Genomic DNA, 24,868 nt, shown 5'->3' with positions numbered 1-24,868 from the left:
GGACAACTGTATTTTTAGTTTGATGGTATCATATCCTAGATAAAGGAACAAACATACCTTATCTGTCTTGACAAGAAAGAAACAACAGATTTTTAAAAGAAGTACATCCCCAAGGTAATTTGATTTTTTTTCTTTTTTGACATCAATACAGATACCTAAAACTTTATGAGCTGTAGCTATGAATTGCCATTTTAACAGTCAAGTGAACTCTCAAGATTCACTGTCAGCCAATCATTCTAAGTCAGTGAATCCAACTTCATAGGTATCAGTGGAGGCCAGTATTGCAGAACTGTGATAAACAACCCTTTGGTGCCAAGAACCAGGGATAAAAAAGAGAAAAAGTTCAGACTTACATGGAAGTAGTTCTCTGTCTGCTGTTTCTGTACAGATGGGGTATGGGTAAAAAAGGTGTCCTTTTTCCAAAGGATAGGGGATCATTCTGAAAGCTGAAAAGGACAAAAATAACACATTGGACACTTTATTGTGAGTGCAGTATTTGCATGACATATTCAGCAGGGTACCTTACATGTATTAACAATTTTGAAAAGCAAAAACGAACTAGGCACTAAATCCCAAATTTTCATACTTGGGTACCTACTATTGGACACAAAATACTTATTTAACAGTCTAAATATGCATTTAGCCCTCAATGCGGCAAACACTTATCCACATACTTAATTTTTACTCACATCTATAGTCTCACTGGAGTCAGTGGGACCACTTTACAAGAGTCAAGTCAACTATGTAACTATCTGTTTGCAGGATGAGGGTATCAGGTACCTAAATTTAGATATTTAAATTTGAAAATTTTGAATTAGCATTTTTAGAGTTTCCAAGATTTTTGAGATTCAGGGGGAAAAAAGAGTAGCTATGGTACAGCAGCCCTACTTTATTTACAGAGAGAACCGCAAAACAGTGTTACCAATTTGGGCCCAATACTTGCATTCTTCTGATCTCCCAAAACTTCCACTGACTTTAGTGGGAGTTTTGCATGCAGGAAGAAAGCAGTATGGTGCCCCAATTAATTACCCAGGGTGTACCTGCAACAAAACATGGAACAAACATTCTGCCAGTCAGGAGACATCTCCATGCTGCGCACATGATAATGTGGGTTGTATTTGTTCATTTGGCAATCTCAGCTTAATAAAGAATTATTAAAACCAGGTTCCAGTAATGCATTATTTTTAAATGTAGCAGATCAAGCAAGGTTTCCAGCATGAGCACTGAAGTCACAGATTAAATAATACTTTATCTTTTGTATTTTTAAAAAATATATGTAACATTTAAATCTAAATTAATAACAGAGAGGGAGGCAAATTGATTGCTAAATCTGTATTCTGTTGATGTCATAGACCACCTGAGTTATACTCCTGTGGTTTATGGAACCATCAGGACCCTTGACTGAATTATAGTTTTGCAATCAATCCATCCTTTTCTATTATCCTATATGTTAGTTCCACTGTTAAGATGTCATCAACATGTTATTCTCACTATTCCTATGAACATCATTCACTGAAGCAATTTTTCCTCAACAGATGTCCTATAAGTACTATATGCTGTAGGTGCAGAACACACACACACACACCCACCCCAGTGCTCCATGATATATCTCACACAGGGCAATGAAGAACTGTATTAAGAATGAATGATTGCTATGTACCACAATATTTTCAGTTGTAAATGCTACATTTAAAGTAATTGTAGTTACATCCTACACTGTATTTTCAGTGTATTTGTTTAAAATAGTAATAAACAAGAAAGAATGTTCTCAGTGAAGAATGACAGTATTCCCCTGTAACCAGCTTTAGCTAACATATGGGTTTTATTCTGGTGTCTGAATATTACTGAAAAATAAAAACATTATGTATGTGATTCCAGCCTTTGGAATGCAGTCAATCTACACCACAGTTATATCGCTCAAAGGTAATAATGTCTTGCCAAAGAGCATATAAACCTCTCTAAACTCGAGGAGAGATCCTGTCCATTTACGATTTGCTGAGGTAAAAAATGTTATCAATTTTCCTGAAGTAACAGAAATTTCTTAGAGATTAAAATATTAAAAACTCTTTGGTCCTTAGCTCTTTAGAAATGAAAGATTCATGCTGTTTCAATCAGTGATTTTAATATGAGGAAAGACTAGCGTGGCACTGCTGGAAAATATAAAAGATAGATCTCCCTGCACAATACTGCAACCCACGTCAGACCCACTCTGAAAGAAACTAGAAACCTGTCTAAGTAGGACCAGCTTCTAGGAAAATGTTTAATGTGATTTACTTTAACAATTTATATTACAAGATCTCCTTCAGGAAGTAATGAACCGAAATTGAAACTACAATAACACTGTTTAAACAAAATTTACTTTGATTGATGGGTGGTTTTATCTCAAGACCTTTTTAAATATAAACCCATGTGAATGCTTTAATACATAGCAAGATATATAGTGCTTTTTCATCTTCCAGATGCTTTCAAGGGCTCTACATAGCGCTGGTAAGGCCTCACACTTCAGGAAAGATGTGGACAAACTGGAGAGAGTCTGGAGAAGAGCAATAAATGTGATAAAAGGTTTAGAAAACCTGAGCTATGAGGAAAGGTTAAAAAAACTGGGCCTGTTTAGTCTTGACAAAAGAGACTGAGGGGAGACCTTATAACGGTCTTAAAATATATTAAGGGCTGTTATAAAAAGGACGGTGACCAATTGTCAAGGTGGGGAAAGACAATTCACCTCACAACAGATGTGACCAGAGGTCAGACCACGTCCACTGAAGGCAGGACAGAATAATGGGCTTAATCTGCAGCAAGGGAGATTTAGGTTAGATATTAAGAAAAACTTTCTAACTATAAGGGTAGTTAAGTTCTGGAAAAGGATTCCAAGGGAAATTGTGAAATCCCCATCATTGGAGGTTTCTAAAAACAGGTTAGAAAGACTTGCCAGGGATGGTCTAGTTTACTTGGTCTTGAGTCAGTGCAGGGAGCTGGCCTAGGTGACCTCTCAAGGTCCCTTCGAGCCCTATATTTTTGTGATTCTATGAATTAATTAACTATACTTTCTATTTTAAGCCCAGATTCCATGTGGTTTTTCCTGGGAGCAAGTAAAGGGTGTGTTAGTGTGCACATGAAATAACGCCTCATTGGACCAAATCCTGACCCTATGACTCTTTATTCCCATATGTGGGATCTCTGCACTAGCACAGCCAGTACTGAGGACAATCAGGCAATTTGGGCCATGGAATTGCTCTGCTGTTGGGACCTGGGCAGCAGCTGAAGGGCGCAGGAATCTCAAACGAATACTTTAACACAGTCTCCTAACTAGCCTCTCACAAATTTTGCCCCTCTTTCCTCCCTGTGGAGATTAGAGTAGGCCTGCAGCTGTAGTAAATCTCACACAGCTGGCCTGGGGCACAGGAGATAGCGTTTGGGCCGGGTCTCAGGGGCTGTGCCAACCTCCCTTTCTTTCCACTGATTTGCTCAGGATGTCTTCCTGCTGGATATGACTGGAGCAGTAGCCTAGTTTTCTCCCCTCAGAGTTGACCCAACAGATGCACTTAGATACATAGTGTCAATGGTCTGACCACTGGTCACATGTCTGTTGTGTGGTGAATTGACTTTCCCCACCTCATCAAATGAGAAGCCTAATAAAACTGAACACCAGCTGCATATTAAACAAGAGGGAGTGTGGTGTAAGTAAGTATCTGGTTCGATTCCTGCATGGGTGGGGGAGAGAGGGGCTTTCTCCCTGGAGGCATGACAAGCCATGGCCATGCCTTCTCTGTTCACTTTCTGGTCTGCACTGGCTAACTCTGGTTAGGGAGAAGAGATGGTTGCAGATGGCTCATCCTGCTGTAACTGTCCTCATGCTCATCCTTCCACTACCAGCAGCCCCTCAGCTGGACTTTTTTCCTACAACATCCAGGTCTGAATAGACCCCGCAGAGTTTAAGGGACAGGCCTTTAAGTCATAATGTGAATTGACACAGAAATTTAGAAACATCAGTGTATTACTGAGGCCAATGAGTGGCAGAAATAGAACAGCACTAAAGAGTTCAGGGCTCCCTGCTCTGCACTCATTCTATTAGGTGGCCATGCCACTACCAGCCGCCCCACATGGAACATTACAACACTTATAACTCGGTAAAGTGCTATAAACTTAACTGCACTTTAAAAGTCCCTGCAGAATTAAATAAAAGCCCTTCACAGTGCCCCAACAACCTGAGTGCAAACCCAATATTCTAAGGCTTATACCAACCAAAGAAATCTAACTTAATATTCTATTACATAAATGTGAAGAAACACCCAATGACCATTACTTCAGAACTACTGAATGAATTTCCTTCCAACCTGGCTTGTTCATTAGATCTCAATTAGATCTACAAAATAACCAAGGCTGAACAAAATTCATACAGCTCATATTGAAGTATGTTTGCATACAACTTCTGATCACCCCATAAGGGGAATTGTTGGTATTTATTTTACTACACACAGAACTCTGAAACGGCTGAACAGAGTTTGCTGAATCTTTTAAACAAGCTTATCTTTGAACTGAGACCAAATTTGGAGAATTGTTGGCCAAAAGGAATTAATTGGCCAACATTACCAGCATTGAAGGAAGGGGTTTATATAAGAGAAACTGCATTTCAAAATGAACTATTGCAGTCTTTTTCACTCTCTCTAAAATGTAATATTTATATTCAGATTAGACTGGTAATACCATGTGTGCGTGGCAACTCCCCGTCCCACTATTGTATTATCTAACCCTATCGGCCACAAAACAATTCAGGTAACACAGAGGTTAGCTAACAAACACAAAGTTGCAAGGCAAAAGATACCATTACATTTGGGAGAAGAAAATAAGTTGTTTTCACCTTCATAGTTACACTGGAGAATATGTGGTCAAATTTTAGGGACAGAGTCAGTAATGGGTCATACATCTTGGAAACCTTTGAAACTCAGACATATTTGCAGTTAAGGGCTTTTCTGCATATAACATCTGGATCAAGCTAAACAAATCAACATCCCATATTGCATCATTTGGGCTTTTGAGTTTTATTGCAAATGGAAGTGCATTTTGATTGGAGGAAAACTGAAACAATGCCAGGAAATGACCAATATTTCAATTTGATTATTATTATTATTTTTAAAACTAACTCTTTTCTGAATTGTGGAGTGCAGTTTGGTGTGTGGGGGAAAGCCCTACGATTATTTTGTGGTTAAAAATACCACAAATCCTCCTGACTGCTAGGCCAATGAGGTTTTCTAGACATGTTTCAGTTAGAGCTTGCCTTAGAAGGAACAATCTGCTTTCCTCCCAGAAGCAAAATGCACCACAAAATAATTTACTTTAAGAAATGATAGTACCTAACTTCGTCCAAGTCCCACCCAGATAAAATTTAGTAATATGCATTTTTAGGCATCAACTTCCTACATTCAAGCTGGTAAAGTGATAGCTGCTGGTAGTTTAAGTAACTTAATGGCATGGTAGGTTTCAGGTAACAGCCGTGTTAGTCTGTATTCGCAAAAAGAAAAGGAGTACTTGTGGTACCTTAGAGACTAACCAATTTATTTGAGCATAAGCTTTCGTGAGCTACAGCTCTCAAATAAACTGGTTAGTCTCTAAGGTGCCACAAGTACTCGTTTTCTTTTTAATGGCATGCTCTAATTTTAAGACATTATTGCTATGTCGATAGATATCAGTACAGAGAGCATCAGCAAGTGATCAAGTGCCGCACTCAATGTACTGTACCCTGCCAGGAAGAATTAGGACCCAGTTAAGTTTGTGTTCCTCTGCCATGGTTCATATGAGTTTAAATTTTGGTAGGACAGAGATGCCAAGGAAGCTGTTTGCATATCATAGAATACCAGGGTTGGAAGGGACCTCAGGAGGTCATCTAGTCCAATCCCGTGCTCAAAGTAGGACCAAACCCCAATTTTCAACCCAGATCCCTAAATGGCCCCCTCAAGGATTGAACTCCCAACCCTGGGTTTAGCAGGCCAATGCTCAAACCACTGAGCTATCCCTCCCCCCTATAAGGGACACGAAACAGACAGAATGACATAATACAATATAATCAAATGTTTAATTTACAACACCTATAAAGAATATTAATTAGAGAAGAGATATGCAACTGAAAGATACTAATACTAAGCTCTTGACTCATTTTTTACTTAGGCTAAATCCTATTAAAATAAATGGGAATCTGCCTGAGTGAGGAAGGAGTAAAAATTTGAATAAGGCCCTCAGAATTTGGCCCATTGTTTACATTTCTCTGAAATAGCTATGCAAAACAGATTACAGCTGTTTCTTTTAGAAGAAGTTGGAAATGAGTGGCCATTATTTTTATTGACCCATGTGTAGGATAAAATACATTTTCAAGTAGCTGTGGAGGGAAGAAAAAGAGAAAACAAACTGTAGTAAAGAGGTCCCATTGAAACAAAGCAAAGAATGCTCCAATAGGAAGCTGAGCAAGAAATTACTATGAGCAATTATATGATCTTGTGCTAATGCCTTTCTGAACACAATTGCTATGAAATAGTGAGTGGAGGAGAAGAAACAATACAGAATAGAAGAGGAAGAGACACCAGCAAAGGTGAGCCATTGGGAAGGAAGAGGAGATGACAAAGGAAACAATGGAGGGGACTGAGCTGGGGATAAACAGTAAGTAGTGAGAGAACAAGTAGAATAGAGAAGAATGTTTGTGTGTGTGTATGTGACATGCGGGACAAACACAATGGAGCAAACTACATACAGCAAGGAAACTGAATTATTTATTGAGCAGCACCAGTTTGCAGGGAGCGTTACAATACATAGACACAGATGCATCCCTTTCCCAAAGAGTTTACAATCTAGATTAGACAAAATTCAGGCCAATGGTTGATGAGAGGATGATTCACTTTAATTAAGCTTGTGTAAAATGTATTTCTTTGGTGGATTATCAGTGTGACAGGCATGGTGGGAAAGGTGTACTTTAAAGGTGAGGTTTGAATGAAGACATAATGGAGAGAGAAAAACAGGACAGAAAGAATGGAACATAGGGAGGCTGCGAAGATGAGAGAAATCAGAAAAGAGCAGAGCAGAAAAGAGGAAGTGAAAGGTGATTACAGAAAAAAAAGTCACGATAGACAATCTCACCAAAGGTCATTCTAAATACCACTTTTTTTTATTTCCTGGGGGTTCTTTTTCAAGTGTACATGGTTATAAAGGTGAAAACACTTTACAAAATTAAAATTCAACACAGTTATTGAAACACACAAAATATTCCAAATGTATTATCACCAGGCTGGAAAGACTAGAGCTTACTGAATACAAAACATTATGTTGATTTATTTGGTTTAATCATGATAATACACTTTGTACTTTATAATGTCTTCAGTATCAGGCTCTCAAATATTAATGAACTAAGCTCCACAAGACCTCTGTGAAGAAAGAAAAAAAACGGTTACTTACTTTCTCGTAACTGTTGTTCTTCGAGATGTGTTGTTCATGTCCATTCCACATTAGGTGTGCGCGCGCCGCATGCATGAGTGTCGGAAACTTTTTCCCTTAGCGGCTCCCATCGGGCCGGCGGGGCCCCCGAGTGGAGCCCACTGCGCCGTGCATGTATATCCCTGCTGGCCCGACCCCCTCCAGTTCCTTCTTGCCGGCAACTCCGACAGAGGGGTAAGAGAGTGGGTAGTGGAATGGACGTGAACAACACATCTTGAAGAACAACAGTTACGAGAAAGTAAGTAACCGTTTTTTCTTCTTTGAGTGCTTGGTCACATCCATTCCACATTAGGTGAATCACAAGCTCACCTCTGGAGGAGGGTAGGAGTCACGGAACAACTGCTTGGAGGACCGTTCTGCCAACCGCCGCGTCCTCTCTGGCCTGCTGGTTCACCGCATAGTGAGTCGTGAAGGTGTGCACTGAGGACCAGGTGGCTGCTCTGCAGATCTCCTGGATAGGGACCTGTGCCAGGAACGCCGTGGAAGTTGCTTGCACCCTGGTCGAGTGGGCCGTGACCGCCGGGGCCGGAACACCTGTGAGTTCATAGCAGGCCCGGATGCAGCTTGTAATCCAAGGCGAAATCCACTGCACTGACACTGGGAGGCCTTTCATCCTCTCGGCTATGGCCACGAACAGCTGCGCAGATTTGCGGAAGGGCTTGGTGTGCTCCAAATAGAACGCCAGCGCTTGACGCACATCCAGGGTGTGCAAGCTGCAGTGACTCGGGTCCGTATGGGGTTTTGGAAAGAACACCGGCAGACAAATGTCCTGGCCCAAATGGAATTGGGAGACCACCTTAGGGAGGAACTTGGGGTGCGGCCAGAGCTGCACCTTATCCTTGTGAAATACTGTATACGGTGGCTCAGAGGTGAGGGCCCTCAGTTTGGACACCCTTCTGGCCGAGGTAATGGCAACCAGAAATGCCAGCTTCCAGGAAAGGTGGAGGAGGGAACAGGAAGCAAGGGGCTCAAAAGGGGGTCCCATGAGTTTAGAGAGGACCAGGTTAAGGTTCCATGGAGGGACTGGTGGGCGGGAGTATGGGAACACCCTCTCCAACCCTTTAAGGAACCATCCCACCATTGGTTGGGAAAACACCAAGCCCGCCGAGAACCCCGGATGGAAGGTGGGGATGGCCTCCAGGTGCACTCTGAGTAAGGACGGGGCTAGCCCTTGCTGCTTGAGGTGCAGGAGATACTCCAGGATGACCTGCACTGGAGCCTGGCACGGCCGCACCTGTCGGGGTTCACACCAACATGAGAACCTTTTCCACTTGGCCATATAGGCAGCCCTGGTAGAGAGCTTCCTACTGCCAAGCAGAATCTGCTGCACTGGAAGGGAGCACTGGCTCTCCAGGGTGTTTAGCCACAGAGCCTCCACGCCGTCAGGTGCAGTGACTGTAGGTCAGGGTGGAGAAGCCGCCCGCTGTCCGGTGTAATGAGGTCCTGGTGTAGGGGCAGGACTATTGGGGCCGCCACCGACAGCTCTAGGAGCGATATGTACCAGTGCTGGCGGGCCCAGGCTGGGGCGATGAGGATCACTGCCGCCCTGTCCCTGCGCACCTTGAGTAGGACCTTGTGCACCAAAGGGAGCGGGGGGAAGGCATACATCAAGCCCCCTCTCCACGGGATTGCAAACATGTCGGCAAGTGAGCCTGGGCTGCGGCCCTGGAATGAGGAGAAATGCGGGCACTGGGCATTGGCCCTGGTGGCAAACAGGTCTACCTGGGGAAACCCCCATCTGCGGAAGAGTGAAAGCACGACGTCCGCCCTGAGCGTCCACTCGTGCATGTGGTATGACCTGCTGAGGGAGTCCGCCAGCACGTTTCGTACCCCCGGGAGATAGGACGTCTCAAGGTGAATTGCATGGGCTATGCAAAGGTCCCAGAGGACAAGAGCCTCGCGACAGAGTGGTGAGGAATGAGCCCCGCCCTGTTTGTTTATATAAAACATGGCAGTAGTGTTGTCTGTCAGAACTGTCACACTGTGACCACTCAGAGTGGCGTGAAAAGTCTGGCAGGCGAGATAAACCACCCTGAGCTCCTTCACATTGATATGGAGCAACCACTCTGCTCCGGACCACAACCCCTGCATCATGAGGTCCCCCAGGTGAGCCCCCCATCCGTGGTCTGATGCGTCCGTCACCAGCGTCAGGTCCGGTTGTGAGGCGGCAAAGGGGATGCCTTCGCAAACCACAGGCTGGGACTGCCACCACAGCAGGGAGTCCAGCACGTCCCTTGGGGCTGTCACTACCAAGTCCAGGGGGTCCCTGCCTGGGCGGTACACCCGAGTGAGCCACGCCTGCAGAGTCCTGAGCCTCAGTCTGGCATGCCTGACCACGTGCGTGCGTGCTGCCATGTGGCCCAGCAGCTGCAGGCAGCACCTGGCCGTTGTCATTGGAAACTGGTGCAGGGAGGCCACCGCTTGCTGGATAGCCCGGAATTGGGATACTGGAAGGCTTGTACTGCGTCCAGGACCGCCCCTATGAATTCCACTCTCTGTGTGGGTACGAGCGTGGACTTGGGGATGTTGACCAGGAGCCCCAGCTCGTGGAACAATCTCAGGGCCACCTTCATATGGCCCTGCACTGTCGCCTTGGCCCACCAGGAGCCAGTCATCGAGGTACGGGTACACTCGGATTCTCTGCCTCCGTAAGAAGGCCGCCACCACCGCCATGCACTTCGTGAAAACCCTTGGGGCCGCAGCTAGACCCAATGGAAGAACCGCAAACTGGTAATGTTCTCGGCCCACGGTGAAGCGCAGGAACCGCGGATGTGCTGGGTGGATGGTGATATGAAAGTTCGCGTCCTTCATGTCAAGGGCAGCGTACCAGTCCCCCGGATCCAGGGAAGGGATGACAGTGCCCAGAGAGACCATGTGGAACTGGGCCTTGACCAGAAATTTGTTGAGCAAGCGCAGGTCTAGGATGGAGCGAAGGCCCCCTTTGGACTTGGGGATGAGGAAGTACCGGGAGTAGAACCCCTTCCCCCTTAGGCTGTGCGGCACCGCCTCTACCGCCCCCCGCCTCTAGCAGCGAGCGAACTTCCTTCTCTAAGAGATGCTCGTGAGAGGGGTCCCTGAAGAGGGATGGGGAATGGGGGGGGTACCCGTTCCGCACCGTGCGTAAGACCCAACGGTCTGATGTAATGGTGGACCACGCACGGGAGAAACGGGACAAGTGGTTCAGGAAACAAAGGGACAGATACGGTGACTGGTCTAGTACTGTGTTCTCGAGCGCACCTTCAAAAGCCTGGCTTAGTGCCCGGCTGGGGTTTGTGCTGGCCTTGGTTGTGGCCCGGCGCATTATTGTTATTATTGTTGTTGCACCATCGCCTGTTATCCCTGCCTCGCCTACGGTAAGGCTCATGGTACTGGCGTTGAGGGGGAGGCTGCGGCTTAAAGGGCTTCCTCTGGGTCGCCGGGGTGTGCATAGCTTGCAAATCCTTGAGGCTAGGCAGCCTCGTGTCTGTCTGGTCCAAGAAGAGCCCGGACCGTTCGAAGGGGAGGTCCTGGAGTGTATTCTGGACCTCGGATGGCAGGCCTGACTCCTGGAGCCACGCCGAGCGCTTCATGACCACTCCTGACGCGACTGTTCTAGCCGCCACGTCTGCCGAATCCAGGGAGGCCTGGAGAGAGTTCTTGGCTACTGCCTTGCCCTCGTTCACCAGGGCCGTGAACTCCTGTTGGGAACCTTGGGGGAGGTTGTCCTTAAACTTCCCCACCGCCTCCCAGGAGTTGAAATTGTGCCTGTTGAGGATGGCCTGCTGGTTCGCAATCCTCAACTGAAGGCCCCCAGATGAGTACACCTTTCTGCCAAAAAGGTCCAGACGTTTCGCCTCCTTGGCCTGAGGGGCCAGGGCCTGCTGTCCATGGCGCTCCCTTTCGTTTACTGCTGAGACCACTAGGGAGCATGGACTCGGGTAGCAGAACAGGAACTCATAGCCCTTAGATGGGGCAAAGTATTTACGCTCCACTCCTTTAGCCGTTGGAGCGCTGGAGGCCGGGGTCTGCCATATAGTCTTATATAGTTGGACTGAATGGTTTTAACGAGCGGGAGCGCTATTCTGGATGGACCTTCGGGCTCAAAATGTCCACCATGGGGTCCTCCTGCTCAACTGTCTGCTCGGCCTGGAACCCCAAGTTTTGGGTGACCCTGCGCAACAATTTCTGGTGGGCTCTATGGTCTATCAGCAGAGGGCCGGACACCTCTGTACCCGCCACCGCCTCATCGGGGGAAGATGAGGAGGTTAGCTGCTGCTCGACCCCCTCTGGTTGGTCCTCCTGCTCCCCATCTCCTGTGGGAGGGGCCTCCGGCTCAAGCCAGATCGGGAGTCCATGGGATGGCACCGGGCTTGGTGCTGGTCTCTCTGGTCTATGCTGGGGGGATGCTGGAGGCCTGGATACTGTTGCCTCTGGCACCATCGGGCATCGGTAAGGGGACCGGGATCGCTGCACTGAGTAACTTGCCCTGGACAGGGCCCCTTGGTGCTCATGATAGGCCCAGGGGGTCCAGAAGGGCCAATGGCCTGACGGCCCCCATTGGGGTCACCAGTTCCCCTGAGGGTCCCTGCTGTCCAGGGCCCAGTGCAGGTAGCTATAGCAGCCAGAGTCGGAGCTGGACTGCGGCGATGCCAATCGCAAAGGCCATGGTGGTGCCAACGATCTATGCCAGTGGGAGAACAAGCGGCTCCTGGCTGAGCAGGAGCGGTACCGGTATCCCAGGGACCGGGCACGAGATCTGGACTGGGACCGGGGTTCCCTGGACCGGGACCATCTGTGGGAGTCCTCTGGCGAGGGCCGTCTCAGCTCCTCCCGATGCCGGTCTCTGGGTGGTGCCGGAGAGCGGCATGCCCCTTCCGGTGCTTCTTCGCCTTGACCCACTGCTGGTGCTGCAACCTCCTTCTGGGCTGCTGGCAAGTGTGAGTCTGCAGAGTCGGAGCTCTACTGGGACCAACTCTGGGAGCGGTGCCAGGACGGTGTCCTCGAGCGGCACACTGTTGCCAGCTTACCCCTCGACGGCACCCAAGGCATGGGTGCTGGAGGGTTCTCCCAATATGGGAGGGGGCTCACCGCCGACAGCTTGATGAGGTCCTTTGTAGCCTCAAAGGTGCCAGGCGTAGAGGGCTGATCCGTTATGCCCTTGAGCCCATCGTCCGCACTGAGCTCACTTAGGTCTGGGCTCAGTGGGGCTTGTGCTGCCGGGACTGCCGGTGTTAGCGCCGGTACCGCAGCCTTCCCGCTTTTATCGGCACTCGGGGCCTTGGGAGGGGCCGGCCTCCTGTGCGGGGAACGACCACACCTTTCTTTAGGCTGCGCCGGGGGCCGCAGCGGGGAGGACGAGTGGTGCCGGGGCCTAGCCGGGCACTCCAGGGCCGACAGTTTACAGTGCTTAGCCGATGCTGGGTCTCTTGATGGCTCCGGGGCACTATGCACTGAGGAAGCCTGAGCCGGCGTCGGGCGCTCTGGGCCTGGAGGCTGCAATGTTTAGGTGAAAGTCTCTTTCTTTCCTTGTCCTTGGCTTAAACGCCTTGCAAATCCTACACCATTCAGTTTGATGTCTGTCCCCCAGGCAACATAGATACAAGTCGTGGAGGTCACTAACTGGCATAGGTTTGCGGCACATGGCGCAAGCCTTGAAGCTGTGGGCCTGAGGCATGCCCTGTGGCAGGTGCTGGAGGCCTTCAAGCACCTAATGACTTAAGTGTCCACAATCTGTATGTAAACGAACTGATAACAGCTACTCTAAAGGCTAAGGGACTGCTCTTCTACGAGGGGGGGGGGGGGTTGTTCCAACGCCTCCACGGACGGTAAGAAGGAACTGAGGGGGTTGGGCTGGCGGGGGTATATATGCACGGCGCAGTGGCACCACTCGGGGGCCCCGCCAGCCGCCGCTAAGGGAAAAAGTTTCCGACGCTCGTGCATGCGGCGCGCGAGCACCTAATGTGGGATGGACGTGAACAAGCACTCGAAGAAGAATTATCATCCCCATTTGACAAATGAGAAAAATTAGCTACAGAAGAGAAGTGATTTTTCTCAGTGTCACACAGCAAGTAGAACCCAGATCTCCTGAGTCTTCGGTGCTGTGCTTTAAGCACAAGGCTTTGCTTTCTCCCCTTAGTTAAATGAAGGAAGTTTGTATTTGCAAACTGACAATGGTAAAGATAAAAGTGAACTCCAGATTAGTCACCGTAATGCAGTCCCTGGGGGAATACTACAGTGGCTTAATCCTGGCCCAGAATTTGGAGACATAGTTCCATGGGGCATGATCCCACATTCCTTATGCTCCCAAAACTCACTGAGTTCAACAGACTTCAGGGTTCCTCTGACATTGTGCCAGCTGGGGATCACCAGATCACAGTGCACTGGCACTACACCCTATTGCTCCTGGGAACATGGCCCTACGCAGTTCGGCTGAACAACACTATTATATTATTGCTCATACAAACTTATCATAAAAGTCTCCTCATTGTTAGTGGTATCTTTCCGAGACAATATTTGGCTTTGTAACTAGCACAGAATTTGGGGGTCCAGAATTCATTAGAGGCCATTGACAGGGTTTGTTAACATTTAATTTTCCACAAAGGGCGTGGTTTACTGGTGTGAGCAGGAGGCTGGGAATCAGGACTCCTGTGTTCTCCTGCCCACTTTGCCAATAATTTCTCTGCATGACCTGAAGAAAGGCAACTTGACCTATATACAGAATGAAACAAGAATACGTAGCTACCACACAGAGGTACTGTGAAGCTTAATTCATTAATGGTTTGAAGTGCCATGAGCTCCTTAGATGGAAGGTGCTGTACCATATAAATAATTATTTACTCATAATACTCCATGGAAATATGTGGTTATATCTTTTCAATTCCTGTAAAATGTTTCTGAGAAAGAGAATTACTTACTGCCTTCCCACGTACAATGTAAGAGATTCAGTGCCCCCTCTACCCTTTTCCAGTGCTGAAGGTGAAAGAACGCATATGCTATTGCTTCACTGTCCCCTCTCTTCAGAATATGTTCAGGGGGCAGTATTAAGCTTTTCATTTCTAGTAGATACTGCAATAGAAAGGCAGAACACCATTATTTCAGCTGTAAAAATAAGTAGCTGCTTGCAATTCCTCAATGCACACTGAAAGCTCTATTTCTCTAAAATACTCTTATTCCTAAGTGTTTCATCAAATATGTAACATCACCAACTGCACTTGAAGATAATTACTGAATTATCCCAAACACTAAAATATGCCACCAGATGGTTAATGTTGTGCTCTTCAGCTGTACTGGGGACCACAGAGAATTTCAAAATGAGATGTCTCTCTTATCAAAGGGAAAGAGAAATTTAAAAAACCCTCACACAACAGACAGGATGGTCTAATTACAACAGCTTTTGAATTAAAGTATTTATAATACAAGAAATGATGTGATAAAGTAATGAGGTGCTTGAAAAATCTAGCTTTCAGAGTAGCAGCCGTGTTAGTCTGTATCAGCAAAAAGAACAGGAGTACTTGTGGCACCTTAGAGACTAACAAATTTATTTGAGCATAAGCTTTTGTGGGCTACAGCCCACTTTATCAGATGCATAGAATGGAACATACAGTAAGAAGATATTTATACATACAGAGAACATAAAAACATAAAACATAAAAAGGTGGCAGTACCCCAGGCTAATTAATTAAGAGGAGCTATTATCAGCAGGGGAAAAAAAACTTTTTAAGTGATAATCAAGATGACCCATTTCAGACAGTTGACACAAAGGTGGGAGGATACTTAACATGGGGAAATAGATTCAATTAGTGTAATGACTGAGCCATTCCCCGTCTTTGTTCAAACCTAAGTTCAAACCTAAGTTAATGGTATCTAGTTTGCATATTAAAGAATCTAGCCTCTCTCCAAAGAAATGGGCAATAATTTTAATCTCATACACAAGGTCTTTATAAAACTATTTCCTTACAATCAGTGTATTCTTACGGATATGAATGTGGTAAAGTTTGCACCAGTGTCAGGATGTTCTACTTCCATGGTGAGTAAAGGAGGACAGAGATGGACAGTGATTTTGGGTGCCTCAATTTTTGGGTGCCCAACATGAAACACCTGAAAGCAACCTGATTTCCAGAGGACGGGTGTTCATCATTCAAGCTGGGCACCCAAAATCACTTCAGAAATGTAGGCCAAGTTGTTTATTGCAACATGGGACATACCAATGTCTAACACACAGACAAGTTCCCCAAAATACAAAGTGACAGAAATCCCAAGAATGTCTATGATACAGCAGTAGTTAAAGCCCCCAAATCTGTCCAAATGGATGAGCTTCTCTGAGCCTCTATCTACGTTCCCCATGGGTTTCACCGCTGGGTGACTCTCAGACCAGCACATGACTCCTTCTCCCTTGGTGCTACCTGCCTAACAACTGGGAGAGAGAGAGGAAAAAAAAATATATATATAATCTGTATTTTAAAGGACCCAGACTCCTCTCCTTTCCCAGCCTGCTTTACCATGAAAGGAACGACAGGTAGTCTTTCCCTTTCTTTACATAGCCAACCTCAAGTAACTTACTCTTTCTTCTTTGCTGTAGAGCAAAGTGGCCTCTGTGCCAGGTTCACCTTCAAGGAAGAAGACAAAACTTTTCACAACCTGCTTCTTGGTCTTCTGAAACTGCATTAACCCAGTGTTTTTAGCACTGGAGAAAAGGGGAACTCTGACCTACCTTTCTCTCCAAGCTTCAGTTACAATGCCTTAATGAAACTTAGATCAGGATTACAAAGTTGAGCTTGTTCTTAAACAATGACTTGTTCTTCTTTGAGACCTGCTTTTGATTCCCCAATGACTTGTCTGCTCACGACGAAAGCAAAGGAATAAACAACCAATGTGCTACTTCTAGGATGCTGAGCAGCCCATAACACTGCACTGCCCAAAAGGGTGAGTTATGAGTATGCATAAATGTTTCTTCTTCTGCAAGTGCCAACAGTCTGCTCAGCCCTGTATGATTCAGTTATCAAGAAAGTGCTCTCCACAGAAAGTTTACAGTCTTGAACTCAGACAGACAAGATCCACTCGGAGATCTAGAGGAGGGAGATATCTTGGAGAAATCTCTTAACCCCCCGACCCTCTTAGAAAAAAATGGAAAATATTAGATTATTTGTGGGTGTTGTAGAAGAAGGGAATCTTTAGAAATACTTTAATAAAAATGTACGTGTATGTGTGCGCGTGGCGGGGGGAGCTAGCACATGGATACAGGGAGTGTATTCCATACCTAAGGAGCGGCGTAGAAAAAGGTATGAAGATGGGAGTGGCAGAAGGAAATGAAGGTGTCATCAGGGCCCAGTGATGTGGGTGAGGGAGAACACTGAATACCAATGGGAGACAAGATTCCAGTTCTAGACTGCAGTGGAGATCGGCAGGCTCTTGAAGGCTAGGATGAGAACTTTAAACTTGATAAAACAGGCAATGCCAGTGGGCTGATTTAAAGAGTGGGATGACATGGTCAGATCCAAAGGCAAAGATAATGTTGGCTTCAGTGTTTGGATGGATTAGAAATGAATTATTTGGGTATCATGAAGGAAGAGGGAAATAACAATGGCTTCACAAGCGCATTAGCCATCAGGATAGAAAGAAACGGAGACCTTTTAAGATTATATTAAAAAAACCCACCAGATTTAGGACAGACTGGATCTGTGGCGAGAAGGAGAAGGGAATTAGAGGCGACACCAAGATTGCAAGCCTGAGAGATAGAAAGTAAGGAAAAAGGCAGAAAAGTGAAGGGTGTAGGAGATAAATTATTGAGCTCTGTTTTCGTCATGTTGAGCTGGCAGTAGGCACTGCAAGGCAATATATCAGAGAGGCAGATGTGTGGGACTGGATGGAATGGCACAGAGCAAGCATTGAGATATAGACTTCTGAATCATCCATATGTAGAGGATTGTAGAAACCAGGTGAGCAGAGAAGGTAGGCAAGAGATAAGGTGCAGGGGGAGAAGAGGAACATACTAAAAGAGAAACCTGCAGAAAAAGGAGGATGAGGAGCTGCCAGAGGAGTCACTGAAAGAGCAGTAAGGGAGGAAAGAGGAGAACCATGAGAGAACATGGCTATGAAACAAAGGAAGGATAAGGCGTCAAGAGGAAAGGAATGATCAACAGTAAAGAAGGCAGCAGAAAGGATCCAGTGAAGGCCCTGAGGCTTGGGGAGGAAGAGGTAGTCTGAGCATCTGGTAAATGTATTCACAGTAGAATGGAGAGGGTGGAAGCCAGATTGGAGGGGATGCAGAAGTGTGTTAGAGGAGATGAAGTCAATGCAGCAGTTCCAAATGGACCATTTAATCTTGCCTTTCTGTTTGCAGAGCACCTAGCATGTTGTGGGTGTTACCAGAAACAAGGAATAATTAGAGCTATCAGCAAAGGGAAGAGAAAAATTGCAAACATTTCTGCACAATTTCCTCCATGTTCTTTGACACAATTTCAAAAACTTTGAAATTTTCAGACCAGTTATACTACTGCTATTGCTAATATATAGGGCCCTACCAAATTCATGGCCATGAAAAACGCATCACAGACCATGAAATCTAGTCTCCCTTGTGAAATCTGGTCTTTTGTGTACTTTTACCTATACTATAGGCAGTGTTTCTCAAACTGGTGGTTCCAACCCAAAACAGGGTCGGCAAGGCTATTTTAGAGGGTTGCGGTATTGCCACCCTTACTTCTGTGCTGCCTTCAGAGTTGGGCACCATAATATGCCATTCTCACTTCTGTGCTGCTGCTGATGGCAGCGCTGCCTTCAGAGCTGGGCGCCCAGCCAGCAGCCACCGCTCTCCGGCCGTCCAGTTCTGAAGGAAGCATGGAAGTAAGGTGGCAATACCAGGACACCTTTACAATAGCCTTCTGACCTCCTTTAGCATCGGAACCCCAATTTGAGAAACATTGACTCAAAGACTTTACATGTTTATATTTTACCATTTTAAAATACATATTCATGCTTTGTTACAACCCCGTGTAATTTAAGATTTAAATATCTGAAACAGTGAAATTCAAGGTTTTTTAAATGCTATGACTGTGAAATTTATGAAAATGGATTGTGAATTTGGTAAGGCCATGCTAATATGGGATGGTAGAGAGAGATGGAGAAGTTACTGTGACTCTCAGATGATAGATGTTCCTGTTTTAATGGACTATTATGATCTGATACCAAAATATAATTTCTATATCCCACACCTGAATATGTATGTTGCATGGTGGTTGTCTGCACTCTGAGAACATCCTCACAGATAGAGAAAGCAATAAAGTCTTGGTTTAAGAACGGCTATAATACATGGAGCTATTTGATGGTCTATATCGGAACCTGGGAGTGGTGAGCAGACTGGTTTTGGTGGGAGTAGGGAAATGCATTCACCAGGGGGACAAGTTGATGACAAAAGGTTGATAAACATAAGCCAGAGATGCATGACAAGGGAGCCCAGCATGATGGACTAGAAACATACTCTCTCTGAGGTAACTGAAGGTGGACAGCCTGCCTGGTAAGCTTATAGCAAAGATCAGTCCTAGACAAGAGAGATATGTGGTTAACTTTGTTTTGTCTGTAAATCTCCTTTTTACTCTGTGCTTTTACTCTACTATTTAAGTTTTTGAAGAAACAGCTGTTGTGTGTCACACTGGTCATCTGCTTTCGAAAAGACAATCAAGCCAGTGCCCTGCCCCACACCCAGAGGTGCTTGTCTCATTAAAAAGGGGCTGGGAATGCAGACACCTACCCTGGCTTTGGTCTGGAAGGACAAGGATTGCAGAATCCACCGCAAGCCAGAGGGAGTGGAAAGAGCTGAACAGGCACTCACTAAGGGGCAAGTCAGAGACCAAGGTGAAATGGGTGTAGGGGGCATAATCCTTGCACAGTCACTTTCATGGGCTGATTTTGAGAATGGAGGACAATAGGCCATGCTTGTATGCAGAGCAAATAGGAGGCAGAAGAGAGGAAAAGATTGAGGGCGAGAGTAAGTGAGAGTTCGGGTGGTGGGTCAATAACCCCAAAGGGATGGGGTTGAGGGGACAGGTGCAGAGGAAACAAATGTGAAGTCAGAATCAGCAAGGGGTAAGAAGAAAAGGCAGAGGAAGGATCAGAGGGGAAGGAGAAGAAGCAGGGAGGGGGGGAGCTATTGCAGGGAAGCCATCATAGATCTTATAAATCTTCTGCTTGAAAAAATCGGGTAGGACCTGGGCAGATGAAGAAAGGGGCGTAAAAAAAGGGAAAAGGTGAATAAGTGGGTAATTCCAGGAGGAGAAGTAGTGCTGTTTTTGATGTAGACAACAGTACTGAAGGAGGGGAGGATGAATTTGCAGTGGAGGAACTCTGTGTGATACCTGGATTTTACCTAGAGACTTTCAACTGCACATATGAGAGCAGCAGGTGGACTGCTTTGGAAGCAAACATTTAATGGGATGGATAGTTTGGTGTGGGAGGGGAGTCAAAGGAATCAATGGCTGCACAGAGAGTGGAATGAAAAGTTGAATCCAAACTCATCAGTCATGAAAGATGGGATGGCTCAGGGATGCAGAGAAATCAGAAATGTTTCTTACCTGTTCCCTTAAAATGATGTTACTGCATATTTCAAAGCAAAGATTCCATCTTTTAGCAGGAAGGAGCATGTCTGCATTAACTACAAAGCATTATCTTGATTCAGTGGCTATTAGCCATGATGGGCAGAGATGGTGGCCCTAGCCTCTGTTTGCCAGAGGCTAGGAATGGGTGACAGGGGATGGATCACTTGATGATTACCTGTTCTATTCATTCCCTCTGGGGTACCTGGCATTGGCCACAGTCGGAAGACAGGATACGGGGCTAGATGGACCTTTGGTCTGACCCAGTATGGCCGTTCTTATGTTATGTTATACATGTTATGTTAGTGGCCTCTTGTGAAAAGTTTTGTTTTAGTGACATGCTGCAGTCTCTTTACTCCATGAGTCTCAGTTCTCCCTCCACACCCCAGCTCGTCATCAGATCTGTCTGATGTCTCCCACTCTCCCCATCCCAACCCACTTGTTGCTAGTCCTAATATCCTTGTCCACTCTTCTTCCTCCCCCTAGCGTTTCATCTCATCTTGGTGTTCCAACTGGCTCTCAATCTCACCTACCCTTTCCCTCACCATGTCCCAGTCTCTCTCCCTGACTCACAGTCCCATTCTCCTGCCCAGTTTATTCCAGCTTCCCCTCCCCTCTTGCGGCTCCCAGTTCCAGTCCATTTGCCCTACCAGTCCCATCTTTCTTTTCATCCCCTCTGGGTCTCAGCCCCAATCTCCTTGTCCAACTAGTCCCACCCCACACCCCCAACTTCCAGTCACAGCTCTCTTCTCATACCCATTTCAGTACTAGTCTCACCAGGCTCCTTGTCCCAATTTACTCCTTTCCCTTCTCCCAGTCAGGGTGTTACTCTTCCATGGTGCCTGGCTGCCAGCAAGGGGACCATTGAAAGCACAGGAGAGACAGGCTCCCTGCTCTCAGTACTGGTGCCCAGCCCCAGCCTGGAGCAGCCAAATACAGGGAAAGTCTGAGTGCATCCATCTAGCCCAGGGATATAGAACATCTCTCAGTTACTATGTAGGGATGGTACGTGCGCAGTCTGCTCAGCACTATGAACTGTGAGAGGCTCTAGCATGCCCATTGAAGACAGAATCTCTGGAGATTTTAGCCTCTAAATTCTAATAAGTCTCCACTGAGCATGCGTGAACTGATTTTTTCAGAGGCTTATAATTTGGCCAAATTTGGGAAGACTTTCACAGGCAAAGCAAAAGGCACATCCATGACATAAAGGCCATACCCCATGCCAAATTTCAAGACCTTGCTCCACAGCATGAACACTAGATATTCTCAAAGAAAAGGTAGCCAGAACTTTTTTTCAACATTGAAAAACCATGTATTATTCTTTAGCCTTGTTCTCAAAAATGGCTGTAACATTTTGGCTGAAACTTTCCAACAAAATTTGGCCTAAGGCAGACAACTGGCATTGAAAATTTCAGCCAAAACGGTCACAGTTTGGCCAAATTATGAGCCACTAAAAAAGTGTGTCATAATGGGAGCTGTGAGGCAATCTTAACAACAGATGGTGCTACCAGCCCCACCTATAACAACTCAACAGCCATCCTACTGTTTTTCTTACTCTTGACTCCCCACCCACACCCCGACCAAGCTGTTATCTCATGTTATGTTTTGTCTTTTAGATTGTAAGCGGTTTGGGGCAGGGACTGTCATTTTCTCTACAGCGATTAGGACAATGGGACCCTGAACTGGTTGGCCTTTAATGCTACCACAACATAAATGTAAACAATAATACTACTAAAATCAGCAAGTGAAAGTGGCAATCCAGCATTGAAACAGTGCGCCTTTCCCAGCTTGGTCTGGGTTTGCATTGTTATTTAATGAAGCCACATTTTGTCTAGCAATGTGTAATTCACCATGTATACATATGGAAGTATGCCTCTTAATCAGCGTTTGTGAGGCTAAAATGCAAATTATTATTTGTACTGTTGTAATGCCTGTGGACCTCATCAGAATCAGGGCCCCTTTCTCTTAAGTGCTGTACGAACTCAAAGGTAGAGAGGGCTCCTTTCCCAAAGGGCTGTCAGTTCATGATTAACTTCATTTCTATGTACAGAGATAGTGTAATCACGAAGTCAAGTACAGACTCTTGCTACTTCGTTACCATGAATGAATATATATAATTTATTTGATTGCATCAGTTGTACTCTGACCACTAATCCTCCTCTATTGGGACTACTTCTAAAATTCCAAATGGCTAAGCAGCTTCAAACAGCTATCTTCTTATAACTCCCCCCCACCCCAAAATAACAAAACCCCAAACAAACAACCTGAGAAATGTTTCTTTCTTTCTCCCAAATGTGCAATTTCCCTGTAAAATTACACCCGAGTCCCATAACAGGCAATATTCAGTCCTGCACCAGTGACAGTAAAGTCTTACAAGCATGTAAGCTACAATATAAGAGCTTTATACCACTGGAATAAGGGAGATTTCAGCTTCCCAGCAAGATGTATAGCACTAGCCTTAGTAAGTTCTAAGATACTGGACTTTGAAGTTGTGATCTTTACAGGCACAGAAAAGCTATTTTAGGTAATCTTGCAACTTATCATGACTCCCTCTGATGCCTGTAGAATTGGACTGATGCTAATTAAGAAGTCCAGCTTTATGGGTGAAGACATTTTTTTAAAAAGTTGCACTAAATTGTTTAAAATCTCTCCAAAATGTTTCTGGAATAGCTTTTCTGTAATATACATGACACATGCAGAATACATGAATTTCTCGTGTGTCATATTAATTTATTTGTATTATTTATTTCTACAACATATTAGGTGGTGCACAAACATACAGGGAGGCATTGTCTCTACTCTGAAGACAAATTAAAAAGACAATCAGAAAAGAGAAGATGGAAGGGGTATTCAGGTGATGACTGGCCATATCTTGCTAAGGACTTGTCAACACACAAAACTAGAAATACTTAAAGTAAAATCATTTTGTAAATTGGTCTAGTTATATTGGTGTGGACAATCTTAAATTGATTTAAACCTGGCTTGTAAAAATTGGGGCAATGCTGTGTAGACCAGACTTCTAACGTTATTTTTCTAGTTAGTTACATAGATGATCCTCTGTTGGCTCGCTTCCTGCCATTATTGGATGGCTAATTTCTTACAGGTGTCACAGGAGAAGTGGGTCTTCAGAAGGAGCACTCTCTCTGAGCTAGTCCCGAATGACACTACCCTTTCCCACTCAAATCCCTCCTGCAGCCCCACTTATTCAATGATGCCTGCAAGAAACTGGAGATACAACTATTTTTAGAAAAGGAAAAACCTTATGTTTTATATGTAGTTCGGCAGCGCCAAAAGGCCCTGTCAGCGACAGAACTCTATGGTGCTAGGTAGCAGAAACAGTTCTTGCAACCTAATTTAAGAGAGAGATGGTTGAAAAATGCAGAAGAATTTCAACCACCCTACCAGCTAGTTGAAAAATAACATTTTTCTGCAAAACATTAAAAAATATCGCAAATACTTTGTTGAAATTTTAAATTTTTGACCATCTCTGAATCAAGAGGTGAGAGGTACAAAGAATAGAAGGGCAGTGGGGAAGGAAGATGAGGATAACAGTGATATGATCCAATAGAACAGATCTTTAGAACAAGATTCCCAGCTCAGGACTTGCCAATTCAGTTTTGATGTCACTAGTTATTATCATCATCATTTATATGGCACTTTGCTTTCTTTGTTCCCTGTCCTGATTTCATCTCCTGGTGTTGACACTGACTCCTCACCCGCTCTTTCTCTCTCTCTCTCGTACTAATAAGAACATTGAAAAATCTCTGCTTGCCCAGCCTGTTCCTTCTCACAGACCCCATGTCAGCCCAAGTATACAAAGACTGTCAAACTTCCCTCACTGTGTGTGTGTGTCTGAACCAGTTTGCCAGACTCAGCAAAAAAAATTTTCACCCGTGCCTCAGGCACCATTGGGCTGGTGGTGGGTGTAAGAGGAAAGTGGAATTGTCACTGAAACACAACAAAAATGGAGAAAGTGCCCAGTGCCAAAAATAACTATTAACTGAGAAAAAGCCTTCCAGCAATGCACACTGTTTTAAGAGAGACCTTAAGCCAGGGGTGGGCTAACTTTTTGGCCCGAGGGCCGCATCTGGGTATGGAAATTTTATGGCAGGCCATGAATTCTCATGAAATTGGGGTTGGGATGTGGGGTGGGGGTGGGGGCAAGGGCTCTGGCTGGGGGTGTGGGCCCTTGGGTGGGGCCAGAAATGAGTTCAGGGTGGAGGAGGGGGCTCCAGGCTGGGGCAGGAGCTTGGGGTGGGGGGTGGGGGTGAGGGCTCTGGCTGAAGGTGCAGGCTCTGGGGTGGGGGTGGGAATGAGGAGTTTGGGGTGAAGGAGGGTGCTCCAGGCTGGGATCAAGCGATTTGGAGGGTGGGAGGGGGATCAGGGCTGGGGCAGGGGGTTGGGGCATGGGAGGGGCTCAGGGGTGCAGGCTCCAGGCAGTGCTTACCTCAAGCAGCTCCTAGAAGCAGCGGCATGTCCCCCCTCCAGCTCCTATGCGGAGGTGCCTCCCTGTCTGCAGGCACTGCCCCTGCAGCTCAAATTGGCCGCAGTTCCCGGCCAATGGTAGCTGCCGGATCGGTGCTTGGGGTGGGGGCAGCGCACAGAGCCCCTGGCTGCCCCTGAACGTCGGAGCTGGAGGGGAGACATGCTGCTGCTTCCGGGAGCCGCGCAGAGTGGCTCCCAACCCTGCTCCCCGGCTGGAGCTTGGGAGTGGGACAAGCCCCAGAACCCGCTTCCCAGCAGGAGCTTGAGGGCTGGGTTAAATTGGCTGGCGGGCCAGATGTGACCCACAGGCCACAGTTTGCCCACCCCTGCCTTAAGCCATATAA

The 24,868-nt window shown here is 46.0% G+C and overlaps 1 protein-coding gene across 10 annotated transcripts in view; it reads right to left on the bottom strand.

Annotated features, from left to right (window-relative positions):
• ST7 (suppression of tumorigenicity 7) overlaps window positions 1-24,868 on the bottom strand; it is a 228,779-nt gene that overhangs the window by 14,369 nt on the left and 189,542 nt on the right. For 9 of the 10 annotated variants that reach the window (XM_037888913.2, XM_007053115.4, XM_037888916.1 and 6 more), the window contains 2 exons: window positions 14,370-14,520; window positions 354-446 (listed from right to left, as the gene is read on the bottom strand). In XM_037888913.2, the coding sequence (XP_037744841.1) occupies window positions 354-446; window positions 14,370-14,520 (244 nt within the window). The remainder of the gene's footprint in view (window positions 1-353; window positions 447-14,369; window positions 14,521-24,868) is intronic. The other variant, XM_027820569.3, reaches the window with a different exon arrangement.

Source organism: Chelonia mydas, chromosome 1 (assembly GCF_015237465.2).
Source record: "Chelonia mydas isolate rCheMyd1 chromosome 1, rCheMyd1.pri.v2, whole genome shotgun sequence".
In the NCBI taxonomy this organism is placed as follows: domain Eukaryota; kingdom Metazoa; phylum Chordata; order Testudines; family Cheloniidae; genus Chelonia; species Chelonia mydas.
This window is presented reverse-complemented; position numbering and strand designations above follow the sequence as displayed.